We start from the raw sequence: 27,700 nt of genomic DNA on the forward strand, positions 1-27,700 counted from the left end.
CACTTTTGTATGGCTTTGTGTGCCTTGTGAAAAAAAAATTGCAAAGATGGGAAGAGGCGCTACCATGTAGCATGCTGAACTCGTATCAAGTATGACAGCGAAACTGAGTAGTTTACAAATGAAGGGGCTGTCTTTAACATTAGGTTGCGGCAATTTTTTCCCGGTGATGTATGGTTAATATATTGGGATAACATATCCACAAATGTTTTTAAGTTGAGTTTTTGACGTTTTAGTATATTTATCATCAAAATGATGCCGAAATGATATTGGAATGGTAGATTTATATTTCAGGTTTTCTGCACTTCTACGTTCACATTAGGTACAACAACCTCCTCTGATTTGTTTGCATATTGCATATCCGTACTTAGCTCTCTTGTCATCAATTTTTATATTATAAATCTTGTGCGTAAAACTGACATTGTCGGAACTATCCATGTCATGACATTAGTTCCGAATCGAGCGAAAACCAAAATAGAACCAGCCCACTTTAGATTTTGTGATCCAACAAGGCAATGCCCCATTCAATCAAGAAAAGATGATGATGGATTATCTCCATACACATAGTGAAAAGCTCAAAAAGTGTGTCAAAGCCTAGTTTGAGAAAGTAAACTTAACCCTAGAGAATAATTGCACACTATTCACCAAATGTCTCCAACGATGGTAACCAGTATTTCGAACATGTACGACCATTTTGACGATGAGATTGACTTGCCAAACACTACTATGGATTCCCCGTCGCAATCACAATCAGCAGATGGAATATTGGTGATAATGGTTGTCCGTGCAAAACATCTACCCAACCGAAGAAAACTAGATAAACAATCACCCTATGTTGTTATAAGGTTAGGAACTACTGCCAAAAAGACAAAATCAGATTTTCGGGCTGGCCAAACACCAGAATGGACTCATGAACTCAGATTTGAAATAGCTCGGGAAAAAAAGCCACTACTAAAAATTGATCTTTTGGATGAAACAAAAGGTGATCCAACGCCGATTGGTAGTTGTGAGATTGATGCATCTCAAGTATTTTCCGATCTGGGGAATAAGCGAGATGGAAAGTACATCCTAGATAAATGGTATGATTTGGCATTTCAAGGTAAAAGGGCAGGTATGCTTTATTTGGAAATGACATTTTACCCAAGTGCACCTGTATTACCACCAAAGGTGCCATACCATGAAGAGGAATATCACGTTGTTGATGGTGATGGTGATGGCGGGCCGTACGGCGGTTCTTTGTCACCAGTGCAATCTCCTCCACCACAATCTTACTATTATGAATCGAATCCACTCAACGATGTATTTGTCTCCCTGGAAAACTCAAAACACAGTAAGAGATCCTCAATATTTCTGAAGACTAGTCAATACTTTATCAGCACTAATGAAGGAAGTGCTTCGAGTCATGAAAATCCAGATGAGGTTATTATACTGCACCCCAAAGTAGGCAGCAAGAGCCCCAATAAGTACATGTCAAAATTCAACAAGATTAAGGACAAGTTTCAATCAAAGCAATCAATATGGGGCAAACCAGCCTGTGATAGCAGTACAAGCGCATTCTTCTCAGGTCCATCTAGACGAAATATTTCTCCCATTAGTGTATATGGATCTGGAGACTTGGACGAGCTTGAACAAGACTTGTCGAGAAGCCATATTGGTCAGAACCAAAAGTTGGACGATTTTGATCTTGACCTTGAGTTTAAAGCACCACCTCCACCACCACCGCCTCATCAGTCTCATTCTAAGCCATTACCAGCACCACCTGGTAGAAAACCGCCATCACCAATATCGAATATAAACCTCAAAGACAGCACATCAATCCCGTTTTCAGCCGACTCAATAGGTTTAGATGATAATGTTGAAAACTTGCCAACCAAAGTATACTTACTAGATGAGCCAGTCAAGTCACTAACGTGCAATGCCAAGCACAATGTTAACCTGGAATTACCAATCAAAGATGAAATAGATCCAAAGTACTTCGCCCCTACTCCAAGTGAACATTTTAACAGGCAAATGAGATTTTCAAATAATGCGGTAACAAAAGATGACCTCAAGGTGGATCTAAGAACTAATAGAACAGGATACGTAGGTAATGGTAAATTCAGTCCAAGTGTTTTTCAAAAAGCTAGTATCAACAAGCCATTCAATGTTTATGACGATAGTGATGATGATGAAGAAGAACCAAAGCCCGAAGTGCCACCAAAAATCCCCAAAGGATTGAACGAGATGGAGTATTACATTTTAGAGAAGGAGAAATATCTTCGTGATCTTCAAGCAAGAAGAGCTTGAGAAATAGATTAACTTTATATAGATTTACTATTACCTCATATAAACATATTGACGAAACGATTTATTCAAAAATAATACAAACGATACGAAATGGGTATAAAGCAATAACGAGTAGAATTACAAGAGTGCAGCGAGCAAGGCACACAAACCAGCAACACCTCCAGTGTATTGTTTGTTGAGTATTGTAAAACCAGCTCCTTTAGAGGTCTCCTCTGCAGGAATGGTGACAGCATCAGACGAGCTTGCGTCAGATTGAGCTTCAGCCGTATCGACATCGAGAGTTGGCTCTTCATCTTCCTTTGAGGCGGAAGTTGTTACTTTGGATTTTGGCTTGAAAGTAACAGTGACATAGTGGGTGGTAACATCGTTGGTAGCATTGTAGCCCTTGTTCTCTAATGAAGCCGTTTCTTGTGCAAGTAGACCTATGGAAGCTAAAGCTATGGAGTTGTAATATGCATCTGCAGCCAGCTGAACAGCAGCAACTGATGCTGATGACTCAACTGACAACACTGATGCAATGGATGCTGCCTTCGCAGCTTCTTCAGCCATACTCAACGATTCCTCTGGAGTATACAAAGTTTTGGTGACGGTGACTGTTTCGGTAACTGTGGTATCAATTTCTGCTGAGATTAGACCAGCTGATCCTAAAAGTAAAGGGATGCTGGTTTTCAATTTCATTGTTTTAGGCTGTAATGAATGACTTTTTTTGCTTGGAAAGGTTTGAATATAATGAGAGACTAGGGTTGAAAAAATTAGCCAGTTGTATGGTGGAATAAACGAATGTGATTGACTGTTGTCCTGGCTTTGAAAAGACGTTATTATTCAGCTAAATGAATGTGGTAGTTGAGAATGTTTCTGTGTGGTGGGAAGATTTAGAATCAGGGTACGATAATGAAAGGCTGCAGTTTGGTTTGTGGGAAAATAGCGAGATTTATAACTTTAGCAAGATTTTTAAAGTCTACTATTTCAAGAAATTTTGCATTTTTATAATAATCACGAAAACTTGCCAAAAAAATAATAGTACTATTCAATATGTGAACTTACCAGTTCTAGCCTTGGTGTCTCTCAATTCGGTCAATACAATTTATTATACTTTTCTGTTGTACACGCTAAAAAAGGTGACTCTACATTGATGTCGATGTTGGTAAACAAGGGAACTTTATTTTCTTGGAGATGCTCACCGAATTGAAGCAAGCGTAGACCAATGCACAACCATGTACATCCATGCGCATCAATTGTTAGTTGCTCCCCAGCTTGGGATCATTCGGAGATTTTGTAACATTGTCATTGTACGCTTGTTGCAATGATTTTAGAATTCAGCCGGGGCTTTGTTTACACTACTCTCTATTCACATTAAACTTGTACGCCTCAAACACATCTGTGTCAACTTTGAAACCTTTTTATTGCAATTGAAGTGTCGGAATAAGGTTTCACACGCACAACAACAAAACGTCTCCTATTTCGCAAGATTTTTTGCAACTTTATTTTCTTTTGTTTTCAATTTTGTGATTCATGCACAATTATTTTACGAGAAGAATAAAGAGAGCACTACTTTTGCGATTTAAACGATCAGCTTTCTTTAGTCCTACTTAGATTTGATACATCGCATCTATTGATAATTTGTAAAGAAACATGAGGTTCAAAATTTTACTATGCGATTTACAAGCATGATCCCAGCTTTAATCATTACCATCTACATCCATTCCTTCTTTGTTCAACTGATCAATTTCTGCTTGTTCATGCTCAAACAAAGTGACCCCATGCTCCACATCCTTTGATTCGTCTATTTTTGGAACATCGGTCTCAACAATCTTGTCCTGTTCAAACACGTTGCGTTCACCTTTGTCCTTTTCCTCATCATTATAAAACTCCAGCTCCCTTTCAACTTCCTTATCTCTTTGCATTTGCGAACCTCCTTTAGTATCAATTGCATCAGGCATGTCTTCATTCACATCGCCAAGATCCTCCTTATCTGCGGGCACTTCTTGAAGTTGGATTGATGGCGCGTGCTTTGTATGATCCAAGTTTGACACAATTTGCGTCAACAATTTGTCTAGATACTCCTTTGAATTTGCATTATTCATATTTGACGAGCGCACATCAAGTTCGTACGTGGGTGCGTAATACTCGTAATACCCATTGTAGGGTAGCTCTTTAGGTAATATGACTCCATTACATACCCCAGTCTCAAACGCCCACGTTCGTGCAACGTTTCGAATTGTGTATCCACCCCCACCAAGCACCATCATGGGTAAGCCAAGAGATCTCACGAAATTCACACAATTTGCATGGCCCCTCATGGATAGATTGAATGGTCCCAACCGATCGCCACTTAACGAATCACCACCACATTGTAATACAATAGCTGAAGGCTGGTACCAATCAACAATCGTCTTTACTAACGGTTCGAATATCGACTTGTATGAAGCATCATCGATACCGTCTCGCAATGGTACATTCACTGCATGGTATTTACCTTTGCCAATACCAATATCGGTCAAATTACCAGTTCCCGGGAAGAATTCACCAAATTTGTGAAACGAACATGTCATTACTCGATCATTGGTATAAAATGCTTCTTCAACTCCATCACCATGATGCACATCGGTATCAATATACAACACTCGCGGATGTTTCCGAAGCAACTCTACAATAGCCAAAACAATATCGTTTGTGTAGCAAAACCCACTGGCTTCTGATTTTTTGGCATGATGAAGTCCGCCAGCATAATTGATGACAATATCTGCACTGCCATTGTTTAATCTTGCCGCTCCTTCCATTGACCCGCCACAAGATATTTTGCAAAATTCATTCAACCCATCAAACACGGGACAATCTTCTCCGACGTTGAAGATTTGGGCCTCTCGTGGGAACAAATGCAAGTTGTCAGGAGTAACACGATCGATAAAATCAATATACTCATCAGTATGGAATTGAGTTAGCTCTAGATTCGTTGCAGGCTCGGCTCGATATATCTCCATCTTTTTATACAATTCGTAGTTCATGATAAGTGAGTGGGTCATTCTGATTCTGTGGGGCTTCATACAATGACCCGTTCCATAGAAGTAGTTTCCTACATCTTGGTCGTAAAAGTAGGCTATTCGTCTCTTATCTGGCAGGACTTTTAATTCATCAAACGGTAGTTCAACGTACATTCGTGGCAAATGGTGTGTTTAATAGGTAACAATGACAGTGGTATATGGGAAAGGAAGAAGCAATTGAACGCACAATTCTCGTGGTGTCCACTATGTCTGAAGAAGAAAAGTGTATTCCATGATTAATAATTTTTTTCCCTCAATACCAGAAAGCTAATATATATCGTGGCTTCAATTTTTTTTATCAACTGATGTTGTTGTAACGTCTATAATATACTGCTCTATATAGTTGGAAACGCATCCCTCCCTTATTGATTCTTTTTGCCAGCTCTTCCACATTCGTCCAACTCGTATATCCCTAACAAATATGCCAATCTCGTCACCACTAAATCAATTGCCATTTCAATTGAGTCCCTTGCCAAATCAATTTTCGATCCATCAATTTCTTGCCAGTTTACGGCAATCTCCTTCATTTTCATACCTTGCATCTGCCCCAATAGCAATACCTCAACATCAAAAATCCATCTTTCCGTATGCATGTGAGGGAAAATTTGTTTCACTGCATCCATATTAAACATTTTGAAACCGCATTGAGTATCATGAATCTTTCTAATACCAAAAATAAACACCAAAGTGTGAAGACCGTACATAAGGAAGTTACGTATAAGCGATCTTTTCACAACAGCATCAGTATTGACCATGTGTGCACGCGAACCTATGGCAATGGCAGGTTCATTGGGGTAAGATCCGAGATAGTCAATTAGTTTGGCAACGTCTGAGAATTGAGTAGCACCATCGGCGTCGGCAAACAACGCATATTTTCCCTGCGTGTGTAAGAGACCGTGGGTGACAGCACCACCTTTACCTCTATTCTTTGACAATTGGACCACCTTCATTGTGTGCGGTTCCAACTTGTATTCTTTTGCTAATTGAATGGCATATTCTGCAGTTCCATCGCTTGACCCATCGTCAACAATGATGATTTCGTAGTTTCCTTGATAATGTTGTTCAAGGTACCCAGCAGCTTCACTCAACATTTTGCTCAATCTTTTTGTTTCATTGTAGCACGGTATAACAACGCTAATCTCCACCTGTGGTTTTCTTTCAAGACTAGTTGAGTCAATTCTAGTAGGCAATTCGTATGATGCGTTGGCATTGTCGTTGGTTTTGTAGTATGATTCGCTCGAAGTTGGTGGTCTTGGCTTGTGCGAAAATAATATCAACGTCACATATACCAAGACACATAGTACGGCAATCGTGGCACTAACATAGATTACGTACATGTTGGAGATTAGTTCTGGAGATCTCAGATATTCAGGGGGGAAATGCTTTTGATCACCTATCTGGATGGAAAAGTTGAAAAAAAAAAAAGAAAACAAAAATTAGTCGGCATTGCGTTTGACGCGAACTCGGAAGGAACTAGGAACCATGAACTTAGCATGCGGCGCAGAGTACAACCATTTGAAGGGTAAAGCGGCCACGGCACTTCAGGGCGCTCTCCTGTAGCTCAAACGTTTCGACACCTACAAAATAAACTTTTACAAGTAGAATAATACAATCTCAACAGATACTACACCACATACATAATAGTACATCATACAATCGACTGAGTTGTCTCCATCACAATGCTAACTTGGTTACCCGATTATTTATAACCCTTGCATTGTTCAAAAATATCTCAACCTCCTCCTCCAACCGATAAGTATCAGTTCCTTGTCTTACCTTGTCAATGCTTTGGAATATCGCCAGTGTGTCAGCTTCCATTTCCACTTCATACTTTGTCTCATGATTCACAACTTTCTTACCAGATTTATTCTTAAACTCGCGAGGTATCATTACTCGCGTAAGATCAAACTGAGTAATTGTTGGAGTGTGAGTAAATGACACCCGTTTCTTACCACGTTGCAATTGTGGTTGATTCTTTGACATTATTGCTTCAATATTACCCTCAGGAACAGGCACTTCTAATGAAAGCGAGAGGCGCAAGTCGTACATTGATTGAGGATTGTGGATGTACAAGTCAGCGATACGCTCTTTTTGTATGGCAGTATACCTAGGTGGATCAAGTAAGTTATCCTTTGATATCCTCACTTTTCGCAAATGTTCATTTTTGTTACCAAGTTGATAAAACGAATCTGTTTGATCAGATTCGAGCATATTGAATTTACGTTTGTCCTTGATACTTGGATTTGTCCTTCTCTCCTCTTGAAAACGTTTTTCCAATTCATCAAACATTTTACGTATATCATTCCAAGCAATTTCTTCGACCTCCATATCGAAACGGATATCCGATTCATTTGTATAGATACACTCGGTAATAACATTTAGGTTGATTCTATTCCCACTTCTTTTATCGATAATTTTCCCAAACTTCAACTCCAATTCGACATTTTTTCTATTCGAATCCTCAATGTTGGCGAAATTGGCGTATATCCACTCGGCCGTAGTACGTGTAATTGAAGAAGGTGGAATGACTCCAGTGATGCTGCATTGAAGATCAACGTAATTTGTTGTCGTGTTGTCAAAAACAGGTTTCAGTGAGATTCGTGTTCCAACGCCAACATTACCACTATCGTTAGGTACTCCATTACTAGCACAATCTGCACCACGCTCGTTCAGAGGAGTCCATCTTTGAGCCCATATTGGTGGTGTAGCATATCTCTTGGGCTTATTTGATTGTTTGATTTTTTTGATCTTTGTCAAATCATCATCGTTGGGATTCAACATGGGTACATTACTTGTCTTTCTCTCACCCGGTTCAAAAGTCAAACTTCTATGGTCCTCCTCTTCTTCACGTTTGACCGTGGGTGGTTCTTCAGGGTTGGTTAAATTGGCAATACTATTTCGTTTAGAAGTGTTGGGACTGGTTCGAGAACTGGAAATCGCACTGCTGCTACCGACGGCTACCGGTGGAGGTCGTTGTGTCAATACCGGAGAGCTCATTGCACTTGAGTTGAAAGGTTTTCGAAACTCTTTTGGAGGTTGCGTTTGTACCAGTGGCAGCGGCACTGGTTCTGTAGCCTTCACAAGTGCCGAATCTTTATCCTGTGTTGAGTCGTTCAACATGTTTGTAATTGAGTGTCTTTGATGCACGGATTGAGAAGATGAACGACTGGAAGGTTGCTGACGTGGTTGCTGTAGTTGCTGTCTTTGTTCTTGTTGTTGTTGCAATTGAGTTTCCGATGGCCGCAGCATGTCAGAAGCTGGCGACGATTGAGCCTTTTGAGTCGTTGACTGCGACCCACCTTGGGGCGGATCATCATTTAATATGGAGCCCACATTCATCGTGGGAGCCTGTATAGAATGTAACGATATGTTAAGATCTACCGCTAAACCAGATTTATTTTAAATTTGGGTACTTTTGATGATGTTTGACTTTAATTTGTTTTTTTTTTTTTCTTCCTTTTCGTATTAAATTTTCAAATGGTTTGTGGACCACTCTCGTAAAAGAATTCTTACAGGGTTCACACATTGATATCAAATACATATTTCTCTTCTACAAATAGAAACTCCTTACCTAAACTGTCTTAGATCTTTGAGCGGCCCAAGTTTCTGTTTAATCTGTCAGCTACAGCATCAATAAATTCCTCTGTAGTGACATAACTCGATCTATCAGTTTTTCCCTGAGCCAAAGCCAAATCCTTGGTCATTTTGTTATCCTTGAAAACAGTATCAATGACGGCTTTTTCCAAGTTGTTGGCGAAATCAACAACTTCTGGGGTATTATCCAACTTACCTCTTTGTATCAATCCTCTGGTCCATGCGTAAATTGATGCAATAGAGTTGGTGGATGTTTCCTTACCTTGTTGGTGTTGTCTGTAATGTCTAGTAACGGTACCATGAGCTGCTTCAGCTTCAAAAGCTTTTCCATCTGGTGTGGTCAAAACTGAAGTCATCAAACCCAAAGAACCAAAACCTTGAGCGACAATGTCCGATTGAACATCACCGTCATAGTTCTTCATAGCAATAATATATCCACCTTTAGATTTCAACATTTGTGCCACCATATCATCAATCAATCTGTGCTCGTACCAAATGCCCAACTTGTCCATCTCAGGTTTGAATTTAGTAGCATACAAGTTTTCAAAAATGTCCTTAAATCTACCATCATACTTCTTCAAAATGGTGTTCTTAGTAGATGAAAACAAATTCATTTTACGCTCAATTGCCAATCTGAAAGAGCTAAGAGCGAAATCAGTGATTGATTCGTCAGTGTTGTACATGGCCAAACCAACACCCGGTCCTTTGAAGTTATACACTGGGTATTCAATTGGTTCACCACCATCCTTTGGAGTGTAGACTAGTTTCAATTCACCTGCTTGAGGTACAACAATATCAGTGGCTTTGTATTGGTCACCAAATGCGTGTCTTCCAATAATAATTGGTTGCTCCCAAGAAGGGACAATTCTAGGAATGTTGTCAATGACAATTGGTTCTCTAAACACCGTACCTCCAAGAATGTTTCTCAAAGTACCATTTGGAGAATGCCACATTTTTTTCAAATTGAATTCCTTGACCCTTTGTTCATCAGGGGTAATGGTTGCGCATTTAACGCCAACACCATATTTTAAGATCGCTTCAGCTGCATCAGTTGTTACTTTATCATCTGTTTCATCCCTGTACTCGATACTTAAGTCGTAGTATTTCAAATCAACGTCCAAGTATGGAAAAATCAACTTGTCTTTGATGAATTGCCAGATGATTCTTGTCATTTCATCACCATCCATTTCGACAATGGGGTTCTTGACCTTAATTTTTTGTTGTGAGGACATGTTTACTGTTGTAGTATAGTTGGTGGCTGTTTCTGAAAGAAATTGGATGTGCAGTTTGTAGTTAGTTATATACACTTTGGTGTGGCGGGAAACTCCGAGACTTTTATACCGATGGGGTAAATTTTAAATATTGAAAGTCTGGAAAAAATAAAATAACAATTTGTTTAGTGGGAAAGGGCTCTCTATTCTCAAAATTGATCAACAACTCTAATAGTATCGAATGGTATTGAAAAAAAGTAAGCGCTTTGACTTGTGTGAATATATACGATGAAGTAAGGTAAATCGAAGGGGTAGAAATTGAGAAGAGTGAAAAGAAGAGAAAAAAAAAAAACTTTGCGACGGAATTTCAGAGTTGTTATATATATATACGCCCAATCTGAGGAACTATAAAGAATTAAAAATGCTTCAACATACATTCTTTACTTTACTTTGAACCTTTTTATGTATGCGATTCTGTTTATTTTTATGTGTAAAAGATTGTGTTGTGTGTCTATTGTATTTATGGCGCGATATGGGGGAAAGAAAAAATTTTTTGACTCCGAAACAGATCGTACCGAGCTAGAAAATTCTTCAACAGTTGAGATATGTGCGACACATGGGTGGTTCTATAGGAAAGTATAGTTTGTTTTCAACAATTTGAATAGGGGGTACCATGAGATTATTAGGTCAAATTTTTACTACCTACTTGCGTTAAATACCTGTGCATTCTAGGCTCCATCGGTATAGCTATAAAAACCTCGTCTTATAGTATTTAGCCGATATTTAAGAACAAAGAAAAAAAAAGAATCCTAAAATGGAAAAGGTGGGGAAGACTTTTTTTGCTTTGTGAACAGCAGAAAAAAAAATTCTGTTCTTCTTCTGGGGTTAGTCGTGTGTATGCGAGAGGGGGTGTCTACCCAACGGCCTACACAGTAACTGGTAGTGGAGATAACAAAGTATCTTGCCTTTCCCACAATCTATAAACCATAAGTCTAGAAAAGCGGATTTTAGCTAAGTTGTAAGATGTGATTGGCGTACAAAAGCTGCCACCCAACGGATCTTAATTCCGGGTGAGTTTTACCAATACTATCGTTTCCGATGAAACAAGAGATATTTCCGGGTTTGTTACTCTTTTTTTCCTTCAATTGAAGTGCGAGCACCAAAATTTTTTCTATAGAGGGCAATTTGTGAGTGTGGCTGTCAGACAAGGAATTTGACATTTTCCGTCTCGCTGATTGGATGGATATGTACCTTGTTGTATTCAAATCAAACCCCGATGAACCAGCTTCAATCACTACTTTACGTTTTGAATCACAATTTACTTCAACACAACTGATCAATTTGAGCAACACCCAGATCGTACCTCACGCGTGGCACTGATTGATAGTGCCACTGCAGAGTGCTCTACTTTACTCAACATTTAGACTGGCTAGTTGTTTTGCTGATTCTCCGACAAATATTACTGGATTTGTTGAGCATTTCCGATATGCTTAATTTGGTGAGTGGAGAGAAATTCACAAAATTGAGACTTTTGTGCCACTTTTGACTCCGAACAATTCCATACTCCGAGTTTTTCCTGAGAAGGCACAAACTCCCCAGATCTCATTAAATAGAAAATAGGGGGAACTCTTTGGTTGCGATCCCTCAAGGAAAAGTGAAAGTTTATAGGAAACAGGCAAGCTCTTCTGTCCAGTGGTTCACCATCAATAATCATCGAGACCGACCTTCTTTGTAGGCATTTAAATCGCCATACAAACGAAATTGGTAAACAAGAAAGTAAATCGCAGATTAAAATTAAGTACGAATACCAGTAAATCGAGCTGAGGTAACTAGCTCAAATCTCGGACAATTAGATGAAAGTGTATTAGTGGTTCAAAAACAATCCCTTTGAAACAAAGTCCGCAATACATCTAATATTAAATCTTACAAAATCGCTATCAAGAGTTCAAAACGATTTAATCTTAGCCCATTTGAATGCACCGACATTACAATTTACCTATCAAGGACTGTTTGTGCTCCCCAAGTCAGTCCTATTCGTTCAAATGTTTCTCATAAATGTCCACTCCCCCTTATCAAATGATGACGTAATGTATTCTATTTGTTTACTTTTTTTTTTTTGGTCCACTACTACATCAAAATGTAAACAACCTTATCAGCACCTTCACACCTCTCATATACACCGAAAAAATCATTGTGTTCAAACTTGTGAGCTGATTGGTTTCATTGCAAGATGCTCAATTCCCACACGCTTCACAATAAAGCACTGCATCACGGAAAGGATGATGTCCAAGATTACTCAACCCCACATCGTGCAAATTACTCTAACAACCAACAATCACCTCAAAAGGATAACGCACATCAATCATCGAATAGCTCAAACACCAAACCCAATCTCAAGACAGCTCGCTCTTTTGACCATCCCAAAATATCAATCAAGAATCAATCACATTCACTTAGACCTGTGAGTACGACTGTTCCCTCAACACCATTAATCCCCAAGCACCTCCTTCTGCCACGGAAGAAGTCGTCTTTAAATAGATTGAATATACGATCGCAGGTTTTCAAGAGGCAAAATTCACAAAGAAACGTTATCCATAGTCCACGGTTAGACCAGGAATCAAGTGAATTCGATATTGATAATGGCGATGATGAATTAACGTCACTTCTTACATCGAAAGCCAGTGAATCCATTATTTCAAACTTTTGCGATAACTTGATTGATCCTATGCATTCTTTACGAAACTATTACAATGACTTTACCACAATAGATTGGACGAAGGCATATCTCGAGGGAAATCGATTCAATTACTCGTTAGAGCAAAATGAATGGATTGGAGATGACAAGACAATTGACACAAACGATTGCTCGAACACTAAGCGAATTCCATTTTTGCAAAAGCAGTACTACATATTGGGCAAATGGATTTTAATTGTTCTTATTGGCTTATTTTTTTCATTTATTGCATTTATGATTGACAAGGTTGAGATTTTGCTAGTTGGGGTCAAGTACGGATACTGTAAAAGTAACTGGTTTGCAAGTCAGGTATCGTGTTGTGCTAATGGAATACAGCAAACAGCGAGCCATGGACTGTTAGCACCGTTCAATGAACCACAATGTCCAAATTGGGTCAGTTGGTCTCAATTGTGTCGTAGCTTGTACCTTGGAAGTGTGATACGATGGGATTTTATCGTCTATGTGATGTTGACTGCTGCTTTTGCCATTTCTGCATGTTTAATTACACTAACAACAAAGATAACCACTGGCATAGAAGAAAAGATTGAGAATGGTGAGCCCGACCAAAAAGCTCAATTCGAGCCACCACACACACAAATTAAGCCACGCGTAATATATACAGCTATGAGTTCGGGTGTACCCGAAGTTAAGATTATCCTTTCAGGATTTGTTATACGCCGATTCCTCGGTGTATATACTCTTTTCACCAAATCAGTGGCTTTGGTTTTGGCCATTGCCTCTGGCATGTCATTAGGTAAAGAAGGTCCATATGTTCATTTGGCAACATGTGTGGGTAATATCACATCGCGATATTTCCCATTCATTTATACCAATGATTTCTTTGAAAAACAGATATTGTCAGCTAGTGCATCAGCTGGTGTGGCATTAGCTTTTGGCTCACCATTAGGCGGTGTCTTGTTCATTTTAGAGGAGATTAACAATCATTTACCGAACCATCAGTTGTTTCAAGTGTTTTTTTGCGCAATTATTTCCACGTTGTTTTTGAAAATGTTGAATCCATATGGTACGGGCAAGACAGTATTGTTTGAACTCGAATACTATTCAGATTGGAAACCTATTGAATTGATCTTTTTTGTAATTCTTGGAATGGCAGGGGGGATCTTTGGTGCCTGTTTTGTCAAGTTCATCAATTGGTGGCCACGGGTGTTTCGTAAACACCGTATCATCAAGCAAAATCCAATTTTGGAAGTTGGGGTTATCGCAATAGTGACTGGATTGATCACATTTTGGAATCCATATACTAAGCAAGCATCATCGGAGTTGGTTTTAGATCTAGCCACTTCTTGTTCCGGAAGAGAGTTAGATCGATCGTTGTGTCCAACAACCAGCCAAGAGTATGTGCATGAATTATGGTCCCTATCGTTTGCCCTTCTAGTCAAGATAGGATTAACGTTTGTTACCTTTGGATTGAAAGTACCTTGTGGTATCTATGTCCCATCAATGGTTGTTGGTGCTCTATTTGGCCGGATATTTGCCATGATAATCCAAGGAATAAGTGTGTGGGCCAAAAATAGCGATACGGGTTTGGGTAATGGGGTCATGGCATTTGTTTTTGATTCACTTTCGTGTGGGTCAGGGTCCGCGCCGGGATCACCTTCGAAGAACTGTATCGATCTAGGTATCTATGCCATGATATCGGCCGGAGCTTTCATGGCCGGAGTAACACGAATGAACATAACTATTGTTGTCATTATGTTTGAGTTGACTTCTTCATACACCTATGTGCTACCCATTGCTATTGCCATCTCTGTTGCTAACTGGTCAGGCGGCTTGTTGGAAAAAAATTCAATTTATGAATCGGTATTGATCAATAACGACTACCCGTTTATGGCATCAGAAAACGAGCCAGTTGACCCCAGGGTTAGGGTAATAGACATTGTTGACGATGGTCTCATTTTTGCTCCCGAAAAGTCAAAGTCCTCCTCGTCCTCCGCACGGGACAAGAGTAACCACATTTACATTGATTTGACTCACCTGTGCTGGGTATCAACCACCGTTCTTGAAGAGAAACTTCACATTCTTGCCAATCACAGTCTTTTGGACGGATGTATTCCAATCATAAAGTGTGGAAACTGTGTTGGGCTCATATACTTTGCCGATTTAGAAATTTGTCTTGATCGCATCAATGCATACTTGGAAGAATGTGGGGTGACACAGCAAGATGTTGGTGAGATTTACTGTCGCTTGATTCATGAAAGCAATGGGACATCAACTCGTCAACTGAACATTATTGATCAAGACTACTTCACTTATGGATCTACAGCATTACTGGATGCGTCGCAGATGCTCGATGGATTAACGGATCTTACACCATATGTTGACACCCATCCTCTTTTCATCAGTGAGCATTCTCCATTGAGTTTTGCTAGCTTGATATTTGAGCGAATAGGAAATCGAGTCATTGTGTTGTTGAACAAGGACGACGGCTCGTGTTGCGGAGTGTTGCATAAAAAGGTTTTGGTTGATTACTTGCGTCGGGGCGAGTGTGGGGACGAATAGTATTACAAGAGATGAATAAACCGAGGAAATGATATCATTATGGTAGATTGTTGGATGTACACACCCTTCTATCTAAGCCATATCACCCATCTGGCTTCAATTTGCAACAGATATAAAGATCGGTAATCAATTGCTTACACAACTCCAACTGTAGCGGCAACGCCACGTAATTGATGCACTTGGCCAGATTTTCAACTCCATAATAGCTCAAAATTTCACTGTCAGGTGGGGTTACACATTGCGCAACTATTTTCAGCGACTCGATAGGATCGTATTGATACATTTCGTACAATTTCATATGGTGGTGGTAAAGTTCATAGCTGACAATAAGGTAATTTACAACTTCAATGAAGGTTGCATTGTGGTGCATATTGAACTTGAGAAACATCATCAATGAAAGTTGGTTCAAGGAGGTGTCAAGTGAAGGTTTGTTTTGGAAATATTGCAACAACAATTTAAAATATTGGAATATCAATGCACTATGTGTATCAACGATATAAGGTTCAAGTGATGATGAATATTGGGTTAAAATGTCAGTGAATCTGTGAGAAACTTGTTCTGCATCATCATTATGGATTTTCTTAACCTTGATTCGCAAGTAGTGCATAAAGTTGGAATTGTGAATCAACATCTGGGTTCGGTTCTTGGTACTCAGTAATTTCAAAAATCCTTGGTCTTGTTTATACAATATTTTTGACAAAACATAGAGAAACGTTTCCAAGCTTTGATGGTCTTGAAGTTTATCATTCAAATACAACTGGAAGTGAAAATCATCAACTAATCGATTCAACGTTGTTGTTGCGCCTAAATTCAATAACGTATGCAAAATGAACACTACCGAATCATCGGTGTGAGACCCACGCAAGTTCAAGTGTTTTCTAAACATGGTGACGAATTTTCCAAAGTAATGACTACCTACAGGAGTACTTGAGTTCTCCATTATTGTAATCACTGCGCTCAATACTGGCTCAAGTACGGATATATGCAACAACTGGTACTCTTGAGATGGGAAGAAATACAATTTGATCATCTCATCAAAAACGGAAATTTGTTGGGAACATAAATAGTCACTCAATTCAGGTGAGTTTTGACTCAACTTTATAAAGTTTTCCCAATTTGCAGTTTTAAATGTTTCTAGTTCATTAGTGAGGAAGTTTTCAATGATTTGTTGAATTGGGAGTAAGCTCACTCCGTGACGACATACTCCGCTAGCTGTAGTTGTTGAGAAAGTGACTTCACTTAACCAATCGGTCAAGATTTCGGTATGGGATTCACATATTTTCAACACTTCACTCACTAATCTGTTGATATAGGATAGTTGGTATGGAGCCAAGGAACTATGTGTAGTAAACGTTTTCAAGTGATTGCTCAAAACCTTGGCAATAGTTGACAAATATTCGTGACAATCATTGGTTCTGATATATGCAACCAATGTGTTTATAAAATATGTAGTTAGCTCAAACAAATGTTTGTCATTGCATATAACTGTGCTTAACTTAATGGGAAACTCGTGTTGTAGCAGGTGTGGTATAGTGGAGTTGTCAGTGCAAACCTGCAGTGCTCGTAACTCTCGTAATTTCTCAACCAATTCATCAGTTACTCCAATACGTTCTTTGATGGAGGAGTTAGGGATCGCAAACTAGGTAAGTCTGTTAGTATATTGCACTTGTTGGCGTAGCTTTCGACAATGTTGAAACATGACATACATTTTTATTGTATTCTTCAATTGGTCTTAATAATTTATCCAAATGGTGTTTGATAACAAAGCTGTCGTAGTTGAGCCTTTGTCTGGCACGTAACTCCTCTAGTTTTATGAATGTCATTAGAAGGGGTCGCTGCTATTGGAAGCGCAATTGTGAAACCTACTTTATTCTTGCAGTTGTAATGTACTCTGTTATGCTATGAAAGAAATTGCAAAAACAAAAAAATAAAAGAACGCAAATGAAAGTGCGTCTGTGTGTGTGTGTGTGGCTCTGTTGTTCCTGAAACAAATGCAATTTTGATTTTGTGTAAAGAGCGAAAAAAAACAACATGAAACCAACCACTTTTTCTATAAGCATTCCTCTCCCACTACTAATTATATTTTTTAAGGCAATTTGACACTGTTTACATACCGCCCAGCTTACAGTTTGTTTCATCACAAGGCCAAATTCAAACAAAGCTGGTACTCGTGCCTGTGCTATAAATTGAAAGCTATACCTTTCCCACATCATTGATTGATTTTCTCCTCCCCTTATATTACACGTATCGAGCAAGGAGGGGAAGCAACGGCCATGTACACTTACAACAAGTTTGGTTCAAGAGCATCCACAGCCACATCAGGAACCCAATCAACAAAGAAGACATCACCATCTTCACCAACTGCCACCACTACGAAGTCATCAAAACTCACCTCTTCAGAAAAAGTAAAGAAAGATGCTGCAAAGGCAGTTTTGCAACCCATAGATTACAACAACCACTACATCCATTCAGGTGAATACGCTACAAAATTCATTAGAAATGTAGTCAACCCACTTGACGGGTATCCCAAATTGAATAAATTACACGAGTTGAAGAAACAACAGGTTGCCAAGCATGCAACAAAAGCATTTGGTGTTCGTTGCCCCACTGATAAAATCGTTCCAACTTTAAATACTTGGATTCAAAAACACAACCTCAAATTTGATGTCATCATGATTGGTGCTTTGGTTGATAATCAGTTTATATTACCAGTTTTAAACAGCTTGCCCATTTACAAATTGTGTTCCAAACCAGGTTTCCTATTTATTTGGTCAACAACACAAAAAATTCAACAATTGACAAAATTGTTAAATAGCGACAATTTTAACAAGAGGTTTAGACGGTCAGAAGAGCTCATTTTTTTACCAATTAATGACAAGTCACCTTATTATCCGCATGTCGCTAACACAGCTAAAGAAAAATCGTTATTTGAAAAACAACAATGGCATTGTTGGATGTGTATCACTGGCACAGTTAGAAGATCAACCGACAACGACTTGATCCACTGCAATATCGACACCGACTTGCAGATTGAGAGCCCTTCAATCACTTCCAAGCATGGTCGAAATGCATGTCCTGTACAAATTTATCAAGTTGCTGAAAATTTTTCCAACTCGAATAGAAGATTGCATATAATTCCATCAAGATTGGGTCCTGAAACCCATGTCAAGTTACGGCCAGGATGGGTTATACTAGGTCCAGACGTATTGGTCAACAACTTTGATCCTGAAGCATACAATGATGAATTGCATGACAAATCAGTCATTAAGTATAAGCAAAATATTACTGGGGCAAGCACAAGTTTATCGGCTCAATTTTTGGTACCTCAAACAAACGAGATTGAGGAATTGAGACCAAAGAGTCCAATTATATCAGCTAAGTGAGTTGGTTAGTATTTAATTGGTAATGCATAATTTATTCCATCCAAGTTCTGTTCAGATATTTTGATGAATGTTTTAGGAACTATTTATCAGCATTGTAGACTCTGAGTGAGCTGAGTAAGGTTTTCATCATGAACAAAGATGGAACAAAAGTAAAAAGGTTTCGACATACTTGTTCATAAGCTGGATTGTTTATTGCTTGATACGAAGATGTAATGTGTTTGGAAAAAATTTTATTCGTTGAAAGCTTAACTTTTCTCGCGTGTCAGATTATCCAAGTGAGGCACTATCATACTGTTGTAAAAAGACTGGCATTAAATTTACTTAGTGATATATATATATAAACAAATAGGTAAAAAGATACTATACACGTACAAGACGGGGAAAAACTGCCAAAGAATGTCATAAACATAGATATTAAGAAGAATTATTGGGAAAATTAAAAAAAAAAAAAAAAGGGCAGGATCTGCAGTTCTCCTTTTTTTCCAAACTAAACAAACAAGAGTGCAACAAGATAGCCCAACGATGCACCAGCAGCCAAACCAACAGCGGCATTAGTTGCAGTAGCAGGGGACTCAGTTGGAGTCACAGTAGCAGTTCCTGTCCCCGTTTGATTAGTTTGCGTAGTAGTTTCATTGTGCCCAGTATGCGCTTGCTCAGTAGTTGTGGTATTGGCTTGTCCTCCAGCCCCTCCACCAGCTCCACCAGCTCCCTCTGTTCCAGTTGTAGCCTCGGTAGTAACAGTCACAGTGTTTTGATCATCAGTGTCGGTACCGGTTCCGGTTCCCGTGCCAGTACCTGTATTGGTATCAGTCACAGTTGTTATTTCTCCACCACCTTCTCCCCCTTGAGTTGGAGTCACGATAACGCCAGTAGGCGACTGTGGGGTTTGATTCGGTGTTGGTTGCTGTTGCTCTCCTCCAGGTGATGGCTCATCTGGATTGATGATAGTTGTGGTGAAACCAACAACGACGGTACTTCCTTGTGCGGCAATAGTAGCCGTGGTTAAAGCGATTGGTATTAATGATGAAAACTTCATTCTGGGAGATAAGCAATACTTTTGTAGTGGAAAAGAAGTAACTGAGATCTCATTATTTTACAAGGTGTTTTCTTTACTGATTTATATAATCCAGGTTGACTAGACACTGCTTTGGTCAAAGCTTTGATTGCTATATGGTAAAGGAAATTATAAGGGATTCAGCGAATTCGCATAAAATTGCAGCCAAAAGTTAAAGGAAAAACATGATTTTCTTATTTGTTTGATCTCGCTGCATTTTGCAGCAACCTACCACGAGTTACATTCTCCTTCCACAGACATCCCTATTTTAATATAAAGGATCGCATCGACGAGCCTACATAGAGAATGTGTAATAGCAAAATTAACCCAAATAAAAACCTATAATTATTATTATCTCACTATGAACACTTTTTAAATCTATAATAAAGCAACAGCAGCAACGTAAGCCAAAGCACCAACACTCAAATAACTAGCACCAGCACTAGCAGATGATGAGTCTGAAGAGCCACCACTTGATCCTGATGAGGAGGACTCACCTGAACTAGAGGACTTGCTGCTTCCACCACTACTTTGTGTGTGGCTTCCAGTGCTAGCAATGCCTAAGCCCGACTCACCTGATTCTTCTCCTCCCAAACCACCACTTGAACCGGTTTCATCAGAATCTGATTCAGTTTCAGTTGCGCCAGATCCACCATCAGTCTCTTCTGCACCAGTCTCGTCTGCACCAGTCTCGTCAGCACCAGTCTCGTCAGCACCGGTTTCTTCAGCACCACCAGCAGTGTCTGTTTCATCATCTTCTCCAGTAAGACCACTTTCAGCTGCAGCACCTTCAGTCTCTAAAGCATCACCAGCAGAGCCAGCTCCTGAGGTGGCAGCACCAGCAGCGGAAGCTCCTCCCGAAGTTGCAGCACCAGCAGCGGAAGCTCCTCCCGAAGTTGCAGCACCAGCAGCGGAAGCTCCCCCTGAAGTGGCAGCGCCAGCAATAGAGGCGGCACCGGAAGTAGCAGTTCCCGCAGCACCAGCAGCACCTGAAGTTGCAGCATCAGCAACAGATGCAGCGCCTGAGGCAACATCAGCAGCCAAAACATTCTTTTGTTGAACCACATCGTTATGTGCGGCAATTGCCAATGGAACCAATGGTAGTATAGCGGAGTATTTCATTATAGTGATGATCTTGTTTAAAAATTGTATATGATGAGTAAAGTCTTGCTTATGGCTCAAACGATTCATTCACCTCGATGTTGAGGAAATTAGCAACCCTTTATATATTACATCTGGAAGGCTGTGGTCTCTAGAGTACCAAACACGAAACCAAAGTCTGTAACCAAAGCTTATTGTTCTCGAGACTGAACGTTTGTTTATTGGATTGGTAACGTCATAAGTGCCACATTAATGCGATATATGGCTGTGTGGAGGCAAATGGCGACAAAAATGATTATTTTTGTGCATTGTTCTCTCGAAAGGGGCACGCTAATATCATGACGCAAACACTGGAGAACAATAATAGATCAAACCTGAACAAATCAGGTGTACATACGCACAGTGGCTGTGAGGTGAGGAGAGAGAGAGATTATTACACAGTTTCATTATGTAATGGTTCTTTTTTTACCAATACACGAAAAAAAAAAGTGGTAGTCGCCTATTGTTCCAATTTCCGCTTTTTAATTTTTGTTTACATTTCGAACTTAATGGGTAAATTATGCTGGTTGTTCATAAAATGTAATACTCACATAGCCTTCTGTTCACGTGTGTATAAGTCATATATTTGTACTTTATATTGACGCGCTCTCTCCAACTTTCGTTATAGCTCAGTCATCTTTGTATGGTTTGTGTACCTCGTCGACAAGAAAAAAAAAAGTGGTTGCCAAGTTTGGTACCTGAATGAACCAATATCTCAGTTGTTATTGTCGCAAACCCAAAAATCGCAAGACCATGTCATCAAGTACCAAGAATAACACGCCATCCCTGATGAGTTCTTACACGACGAATAGGTAAAGTTTCGGTAGTGCACATTTGTAAAGATTTACAGTCACACGACCTTTGGCAAATATGAAGAATAGTGCATACACTATATACAGTACACGCAGTGACGTGAAACAATGCTTTACGTTTACACTTTCTAAAATTATCATCTATGAAAAGCTTCCCATTGAGTAGTCGCGGATTTAGACTCGAGTTCGCCTTAAGAGTCCGCATGGGAGTGCTTTGAAGAACCAATCTCATTACATGGGGCATTTCACGTACTATTAACAATGTCGTATGTGGTTAAGATGCGACTTTTTCGACACTGCACGTGTAGCGCGAAAGAGAAGCATCTAGAAATTGCGCTGGATAATAGGAGCAGCAAAATATCACAAAGTATATCAAGTGCACACCAACAACAGCATCAAATCAAGTTATGGATAAGTTGTATGCCAAGGTATGAATAGTAAAAAACATGCCCTTGATTCTGATAGTGATGATGATAGCGACAATGGAGGAATTGTCGATAGGTCTGGGAAACGTATAAAATTGGACACATTATTTGACGGTTTGAAATTGAATGATGACAAGTCAGCTAACTCCACAGTAAAAAGCAAGAAGAGTGAGTATGTACTACCAAATTTCAAGACCCCTTTCGGTGGTGGGATATTCAAGACCAAATCTGCTCCTCGAACCTATACTTCATCACAACTCGACTCATACGTAAATGAAAGAATTGTCAATCATTTTCAGAACATTATTACATCTGGGTTGAAAGTCATATCATGGTACGATTACCGATTTCTCGTTCTATATCGCTTACAGAGGTGGCTTGTCAAGCTATTCAATCGATTCATAAAGAAATATAATGCTAAAAATAATTCATCTATTAGGGCATTCAAAAGTCACGAGCAAATTCTTCAATTGGTACGAGATGGGCTTATGTCATGGACCGACTTGGGAAACATTATCAATGAGGAAAACAAGTTGGAAAGTAAACGACTTTTGTTGAAGGAGGAGAAGCGGCAGGCAAAGCAAAACACTAAAAAAATTGAGGAAGAGACTGAAGCTTATAGAGATTTGGGATACAATTATTGGGATAATTTGAAATTCGATAAAGATTTGGACATGCTCGATGCTGATGAGATGGATGGGCCAAGATTCGAACAAGTCCCGGAAGAGGGTGATGTAGCTATGGGCGATGAGGATATAAACTCAAACGGTGTGGAAGCGAATTATGGATCATATTATCAGAAGGTGTGATGGATGAACTAAACTGATCAACAAATGGAGCTTCTTCCTTGTCTCAATTTGGATTCTGTTCAATAGTTTTCCTTTTGAGTGTCATATTACTCGTATCTATATAGAATAGCTAGAAATACAATGTAATAGTCATATTCATATACCCTGAAACATGTAAACATTTTCATTCTTTGCAGTTTTGTGATTTTCCAGGCTGAATCTGAGAATGTCGGAGGCGGCCCATTTGAAAATTGAAGAAAAGTTTTTTTCCCCTTTAGGTCATCAAATCCATCAAGAAAGTACTTTTTTTTTCCCTTTACTTGTTATCAGTGAAAGAAGTCACCAACATAGTAGCCACCACCACAGTTTTTGCTTTCATATCATGTCTTCCATATTCAAACTACCTAATGAGGTCGTTCTCCGCATACTTAAAAGCCTCAACACTGAAAAAGTCACTGAGTTGGTTCATTACTTCAAAAACATTGAGTCAGCACTGCCAATCATGGTTTTGCTTTACCAACGTTTATTTGGTGGTGTGCTTTTGATACTGAACGGTGCACCCCGTGTTGACTCTAGAGCAGATTTTGGGCTTACTATTAGTGCATTCGAGGACAAGATGGTGAATGATGGTTCTTTTGAAGGTAAATTGTTTCAACACGTACGTCCGAAATTGATTGAGTTTAAATTTACCAGACAAACCAGTGACTACCATCAATTCATCAGTGACCTAAACGGACTTCTTCGTCTTCTTGAGTCCAATGATCTGAATATATGCAGTTACTTTGAACATGCGCAACAAATCAACATCCATATTGATGCTCATTTGGTATTTATTGAAAACCCCGATTCCCTTAATTCAATCATTATCAAGCTACTATTGGAGCTAAGTCGACACAATTTGACGCAAAAGATTAACAAATTTACAATAAAATCAAGTGAAATTGGTAGTCTTTATGTTGCTCATTGGTCAAAGCTTTTCCAATACTTTAGCTCATTAAACACACTTGATCTTTCAGAGAATCTAATACGAAGCAATCACGAGCATTTCTTGGATGTGTGGGGTATGCTGAAGAAGTTCCCCAGTAATTTAACCACGTTGAATATGAATAATAACATGTTGACTTATATTTCAAAGGATTTTATTTACAATCTACCACCAAGTCTAGAAGTTTTGTTGATGAATCAAAACGAAGTTGAAATTGTCGAGCCGTGTGACTTACTGGAGCCATTGCCTAATTTGAAGAATTGGAGTTTGAATTATACCAAATTGTGTGTGCTTAGTCCTATTATGTTCAAAAATTGTGGCAAAGATTTTGTGTTGGGAATAAAGTCAACTTATCTACCAGAAAGTGATTTGATCAAATTGCAAGCGATTGCAAAGAGTCGTGGGTTCAAGATTCTTTTATAGAGAGGGGGTGTTGTAGGGGAAATATTGGGAAAAGATTCAATTACGGCTTTTTCTGCAGAAACTATAGTCTACAAAGTGTTTGAAGTATAGATACAGAAACATTCTAATACATTCCTTACTGTAAGCTTGTAATAGGTTTATCACAATCTTGTTTGTGAATGCTTTTGCCTCAATTACTTATCGCCCAACATAATTTCGGAATATTGTGCACGATTTTTTTTTAATTTTTTTCAATCTACTTCGGGTCCACCGAGTCGGCAAACATCACATAACATAAATGATTTTACTGAGGCGGTTGTTGCTTGGTGTGATAGCAAAAGCTCCTCGAATGAGGGCAATTGCTCCATTAGTGACTCATCACCTTCCACGACCTATTATCGGGACACAAAGGTCCTTTGTATTACACCAAATACGACTAAATTCAACTAGCCAAAATGGGGAGCAGCATAGATTGGACAATAGTTCGCCGACAACTACACAGACAGGTACTTCTGCCGACCAATCTGTCAAAAGTGATAAAGCTCCCCGATCCTCATTGTTTAGGGATTTACTTAAATTGATTAAATTGGCCAAACCAGAGTCTAAATTGATTATGTTTGCATTGTTATGTTTGGCAATATCGTCAGCAACAACCATGTCTTTACCATTAGTCATTGGGAAAATTATAGATACTGCAAAACCATTGGACGATGATGACGACAAGAAAGAAAAGGGAGAAGATTCGGACAACAAGCAGTTGATTTTTGGATTGACACCTACACTGTTTTATTCCGCATTGGCAGTTATATTTGTTATTGGATCGAGCGCAAATTTTGGTCGAATATACCTATTAAGGTCAGTGGGTGAAAAGCTAGTTGCAAGATTGAGATGCCGATTATTTTCCAAAATCTTGGCTCAAGATGCGTATTTCTTTGACATTGGTCCCACAAAACTGGGCATGAAGACTGGTGATTTGATTTCGCGAATTGCAAGCGATACACAAATTATCTCCAAAAGCTTGAGTATGAATATCAGTGATGGGATGAGAAGTATCATCAGTGGAGTTGTGGGGTTATCAATGATGTTTTATGTGTCATGGAAATTGACTTTGTGCATGAGTTTGTTGTTTCCGCCTTTAATTGCAATGTCGTTTTTTTACGGAAGACGGATCAAGTCATTGTCAAGGTTGATTCAAGAGAATATAGGTGCATTGACGAAAGTCACCGAGGAGAAGTTGAATGGTGTTAAAGTGATTCAATCATTTGCACAGCAGCAATCAGTGGTGCATGGGTATAATAAAGAAATCAAAAACATATACAACAGTTCATTACGAGAGGGCAAGTTATCGGGAATTTATTTTTCAGTGAATGGGTTTCTTGGGAACATTACCATGATTGGGTTGTTGGTAATCGGTACTAAACTTATAGGTATGAATGAGCTAACCATTGGTGACTTGTCGAGCTTTATGATGTATGCTGTCTATACAGGCTCGTCGGTATTTGGATTGGGAAATTTCTATACAGAATTGATGAAGGGTTTGGGAGCAGCTGAAAGAGTGTTTGAGTTGGTCGAATATCAGCCAAAAATCTCCAACAATATAGGAAAGAAGCAAAAGCTTAATGGAGATATAGTTATCAAAGATGTGGATTTTACTTACCCATCGAGACCTGATGTTATATTTAAAAATTTGAACTTGCATATCAAGGAAGGGGAGAATGTGTGTTTGGTTGGACCGTCAGGGAGTGGGAAGTCCACCATTAGTCAATTGTTATTGCGATTCTATGATCCAAACAAGGGCCTGATCACTATAGGAGCTGAATCACCGGTTGAAATCAAAGACTTGAATTTGAACGATTACCGAAGACAGCTTGGTTATGTGCAACAAGAGCCATTATTATTTAGCGGTACTGTGAGGGATAATACAATTTTTGGCAAGCAAAATGCTACAGATGAAGAAATAGAAAGGGCATTGGAACTCAGCCATTCAGTAGCATTTGTTAGGAACTTGCCTGATGGTTTGGACACCAAGATAGGTGCTTCTACTTCAACTCAATTAAGTGGAGGACAAAAGCAGAGAATCTCATTGGCCAGAACTTTAATCAAAGAACCCAAGATTCTCATTTTAGACGAAGCCACTTCAGCTTTGGACACCATTAGTGAGGAGCAAGTAATGAAAAATTTGTTGGGATTAAATCGGGAAAAGGGAGTCACAATTATTTCCATTGCCCATAGATTGTCAACAATCAAAAACAGTGATAGAATAGTCGTGCTTAATGAACATGGTTCAATTGTTGAAGATGGCGATTTCGCCACATTACACAATAACCGTAATAGCCATTTCAACAAGTTGTTGAAATCAAACAAACTCGAGTGACTGAAACTTGAGGGGGGATTTTGTATATAGATAGAAAATCTTTACATAGAAATCATCGCGAAGAACTCCGCATAATAGTGTTGTTGTGGTCTATTTGTAGTGAGGTAATGGTACCATTCGCCATTGATCTATGAGTTCATTCTTCTCCTCTACCCCTTGAAGATCTACTAGGTGCGGAATGATCAACAGCGCGATAGGCGATTGCGGGGGTTTTGTGGAACAACATTTACACTTTCGTAAAATTTCTTAACTCCGGTTCACCTGCTAGTATTTAAAGAACGGGGAAAAAAAATATAAGCTCACTATATCCGCTGCACAAAGTACTGCAACCTTAAAGTCTGTCTGCGAGCGGACCTTACAAATCTCATATATTACAGCTACAGCTGGATCAGAACTAAAGCATGCTTTAGAGCAAACATTTTGTTTGCTAAAAATAGTTAGGCTATATTCAAACGCTTTATCCGTTCGCCGCGAAAAGTAACTAATTTCGATATGCAAAGAAAATCATCGCCGACTGTGCAGCAACGATCAAACCATTGCTGTAGAACTAAAAAAAAAACAAAAAAGAGTGAGTCAAAATGTGGTATGCATGCATCATGTGTTGTTGGTCACACTCGAGACTCAGGTACCTTCGAGCTAAGCTATACCATTTGTAACAAGTTAGCAACTTTCATATATTCTTTTTGCCTATTGCCCCCCCGGATAAAATGGCAAACTTCAACGTATAAACAACACAAAACCCTTTAATTTTTTGCTTTTGCTTTTTTGAAATTCCATTGCTTCTATAAGACTGCTTGACTGCGATTCTTTTTTTCTTTAGCATATCCTTTTCCTTCAACACATCTTCTAGTCACATATATCTATTCCATATCAACCAAGTTTACCATATTAATCACTAAAGACTAGCGGCATTACTTGCTTCTCTGTATAACTACAGAAAAGATTTTATATATT

General features: G+C 39.1%; 14 protein-coding genes across 14 annotated transcripts; 6 read left to right on the forward strand and 8 right to left on the reverse strand. All coding sequences in view use genetic code 12, as the record gives it.

Moving 5' to 3' along the window:
• Positions 1 to 657: 657 nt before the first annotated feature.
• INN1 (Inn1p) lies at positions 658 to 2,283 on the forward strand (the record flags this gene model as incomplete). The annotated part of the gene is made up of 1 exon (XM_036807958.1): positions 658 to 2,283. One exon carries the CDS (start codon positions 658 to 660, stop codon positions 2,281 to 2,283), a length of 1,626 nt encoding a protein of 541 aa, XP_036664743.1.
• Positions 2,284 to 2,400: 117 nt separating this feature from the next.
• PGA34 (Pga34p) lies at positions 2,401 to 2,961 on the reverse strand (the record flags this gene model as incomplete). Its single annotated transcript, XM_036807959.1, has 1 exon — positions 2,401 to 2,961. The coding sequence occupies one exon, from the start codon at positions 2,959 to 2,961 to the stop codon at positions 2,401 to 2,403; it is 561 nt and encodes a 186-aa protein (XP_036664744.1).
• Positions 2,962 to 3,962: 1,001 nt separating this feature from the next.
• Positions 3,963 to 5,438, reverse strand: RPD3 (Rpd3p; the record flags this gene model as incomplete). The annotated part of the gene is made up of 1 exon (XM_036807960.1): positions 3,963 to 5,438. The coding sequence occupies one exon, from the start codon at positions 5,436 to 5,438 to the stop codon at positions 3,963 to 3,965; it is 1,476 nt and encodes a 491-aa protein (XP_036664745.1).
• A 248-nt stretch (positions 5,439 to 5,686) lies between these two features.
• On the reverse strand, positions 5,687 to 6,661 carry ALG5 (dolichyl-phosphate beta-glucosyltransferase; the record flags this gene model as incomplete). Its single annotated transcript, XM_036807961.1, has 1 exon — positions 5,687 to 6,661. One exon carries the CDS (start codon positions 6,659 to 6,661, stop codon positions 5,687 to 5,689), a length of 975 nt encoding a protein of 324 aa, XP_036664746.1.
• A 337-nt stretch (positions 6,662 to 6,998) lies between these two features.
• CET1 (polynucleotide 5'-phosphatase) lies at positions 6,999 to 8,663 on the reverse strand (the record flags this gene model as incomplete). The annotated part of the gene is made up of 1 exon (XM_036807962.1): positions 6,999 to 8,663. The coding sequence occupies one exon, from the start codon at positions 8,661 to 8,663 to the stop codon at positions 6,999 to 7,001; it is 1,665 nt and encodes a 554-aa protein (XP_036664747.1).
• Positions 8,664 to 8,905: 242 nt separating this feature from the next.
• Positions 8,906 to 10,150, reverse strand: IDP2 (isocitrate dehydrogenase (NADP(+)); the record flags this gene model as incomplete). The annotated part of the gene is made up of 1 exon (XM_036807963.1): positions 8,906 to 10,150. One exon carries the CDS (start codon positions 10,148 to 10,150, stop codon positions 8,906 to 8,908), a length of 1,245 nt encoding a protein of 414 aa, XP_036664748.1.
• Positions 10,151 to 12,359: 2,209 nt separating this feature from the next.
• GEF2 (Gef2p) lies at positions 12,360 to 15,383 on the forward strand (the record flags this gene model as incomplete). Its single annotated transcript, XM_036807964.1, has 1 exon — positions 12,360 to 15,383. One exon carries the CDS (start codon positions 12,360 to 12,362, stop codon positions 15,381 to 15,383), a length of 3,024 nt encoding a protein of 1,007 aa, XP_036664749.1.
• An 82-nt stretch (positions 15,384 to 15,465) lies between these two features.
• CPAR2_801270 (uncharacterized protein) lies at positions 15,466 to 17,206 on the reverse strand (the record flags this gene model as incomplete). The annotated part of the gene is made up of 2 exons (XM_036807965.1): positions 15,466 to 17,022; positions 17,090 to 17,206. 2 exons carry the CDS (start codon positions 17,204 to 17,206, stop codon positions 15,466 to 15,468), a joined length of 1,674 nt encoding a protein of 557 aa, XP_036664750.1.
• Positions 17,207 to 17,656: 450 nt separating this feature from the next.
• On the forward strand, positions 17,657 to 18,766 carry KAR4 (Kar4p; the record flags this gene model as incomplete). Its single annotated transcript, XM_036807966.1, has 1 exon — positions 17,657 to 18,766. The coding sequence occupies one exon, from the start codon at positions 17,657 to 17,659 to the stop codon at positions 18,764 to 18,766; it is 1,110 nt and encodes a 369-aa protein (XP_036664751.1).
• Positions 18,767 to 19,253: 487 nt separating this feature from the next.
• PGA22 (Pga22p) lies at positions 19,254 to 19,802 on the reverse strand (the record flags this gene model as incomplete). The annotated part of the gene is made up of 1 exon (XM_036807968.1): positions 19,254 to 19,802. The coding sequence occupies one exon, from the start codon at positions 19,800 to 19,802 to the stop codon at positions 19,254 to 19,256; it is 549 nt and encodes a 182-aa protein (XP_036664752.1).
• A 396-nt stretch (positions 19,803 to 20,198) lies between these two features.
• PGA23 (Pga23p) lies at positions 20,199 to 20,942 on the reverse strand (the record flags this gene model as incomplete). Its single annotated transcript, XM_036807969.1, has 1 exon — positions 20,199 to 20,942. The coding sequence occupies one exon, from the start codon at positions 20,940 to 20,942 to the stop codon at positions 20,199 to 20,201; it is 744 nt and encodes a 247-aa protein (XP_036664753.1).
• A 1,260-nt stretch (positions 20,943 to 22,202) lies between these two features.
• On the forward strand, positions 22,203 to 23,006 carry CPAR2_801310 (uncharacterized protein; the record flags this gene model as incomplete). The annotated part of the gene is made up of 1 exon (XM_036807970.1): positions 22,203 to 23,006. One exon carries the CDS (start codon positions 22,203 to 22,205, stop codon positions 23,004 to 23,006), a length of 804 nt encoding a protein of 267 aa, XP_036664754.1.
• Positions 23,007 to 23,367: 361 nt separating this feature from the next.
• On the forward strand, positions 23,368 to 24,393 carry CPAR2_801320 (uncharacterized protein; the record flags this gene model as incomplete). Its single annotated transcript, XM_036807971.1, has 1 exon — positions 23,368 to 24,393. One exon carries the CDS (start codon positions 23,368 to 23,370, stop codon positions 24,391 to 24,393), a length of 1,026 nt encoding a protein of 341 aa, XP_036664755.1.
• Positions 24,394 to 24,670: 277 nt separating this feature from the next.
• MDL1 (ATP-binding cassette permease) lies at positions 24,671 to 26,746 on the forward strand (the record flags this gene model as incomplete). The annotated part of the gene is made up of 1 exon (XM_036807972.1): positions 24,671 to 26,746. One exon carries the CDS (start codon positions 24,671 to 24,673, stop codon positions 26,744 to 26,746), a length of 2,076 nt encoding a protein of 691 aa, XP_036664756.1.
• Positions 26,747 to 27,700: the final 954 nt, after the last annotated feature.

This window comes from Candida parapsilosis, contig 005807, assembly GCF_000182765.1.
Source record: "Candida parapsilosis strain CDC317 annotated contig 005807".
Taxonomy (NCBI): Eukaryota; Fungi; Ascomycota; class Pichiomycetes; order Serinales; family Debaryomycetaceae; genus Lodderomyces; species Lodderomyces parapsilosis.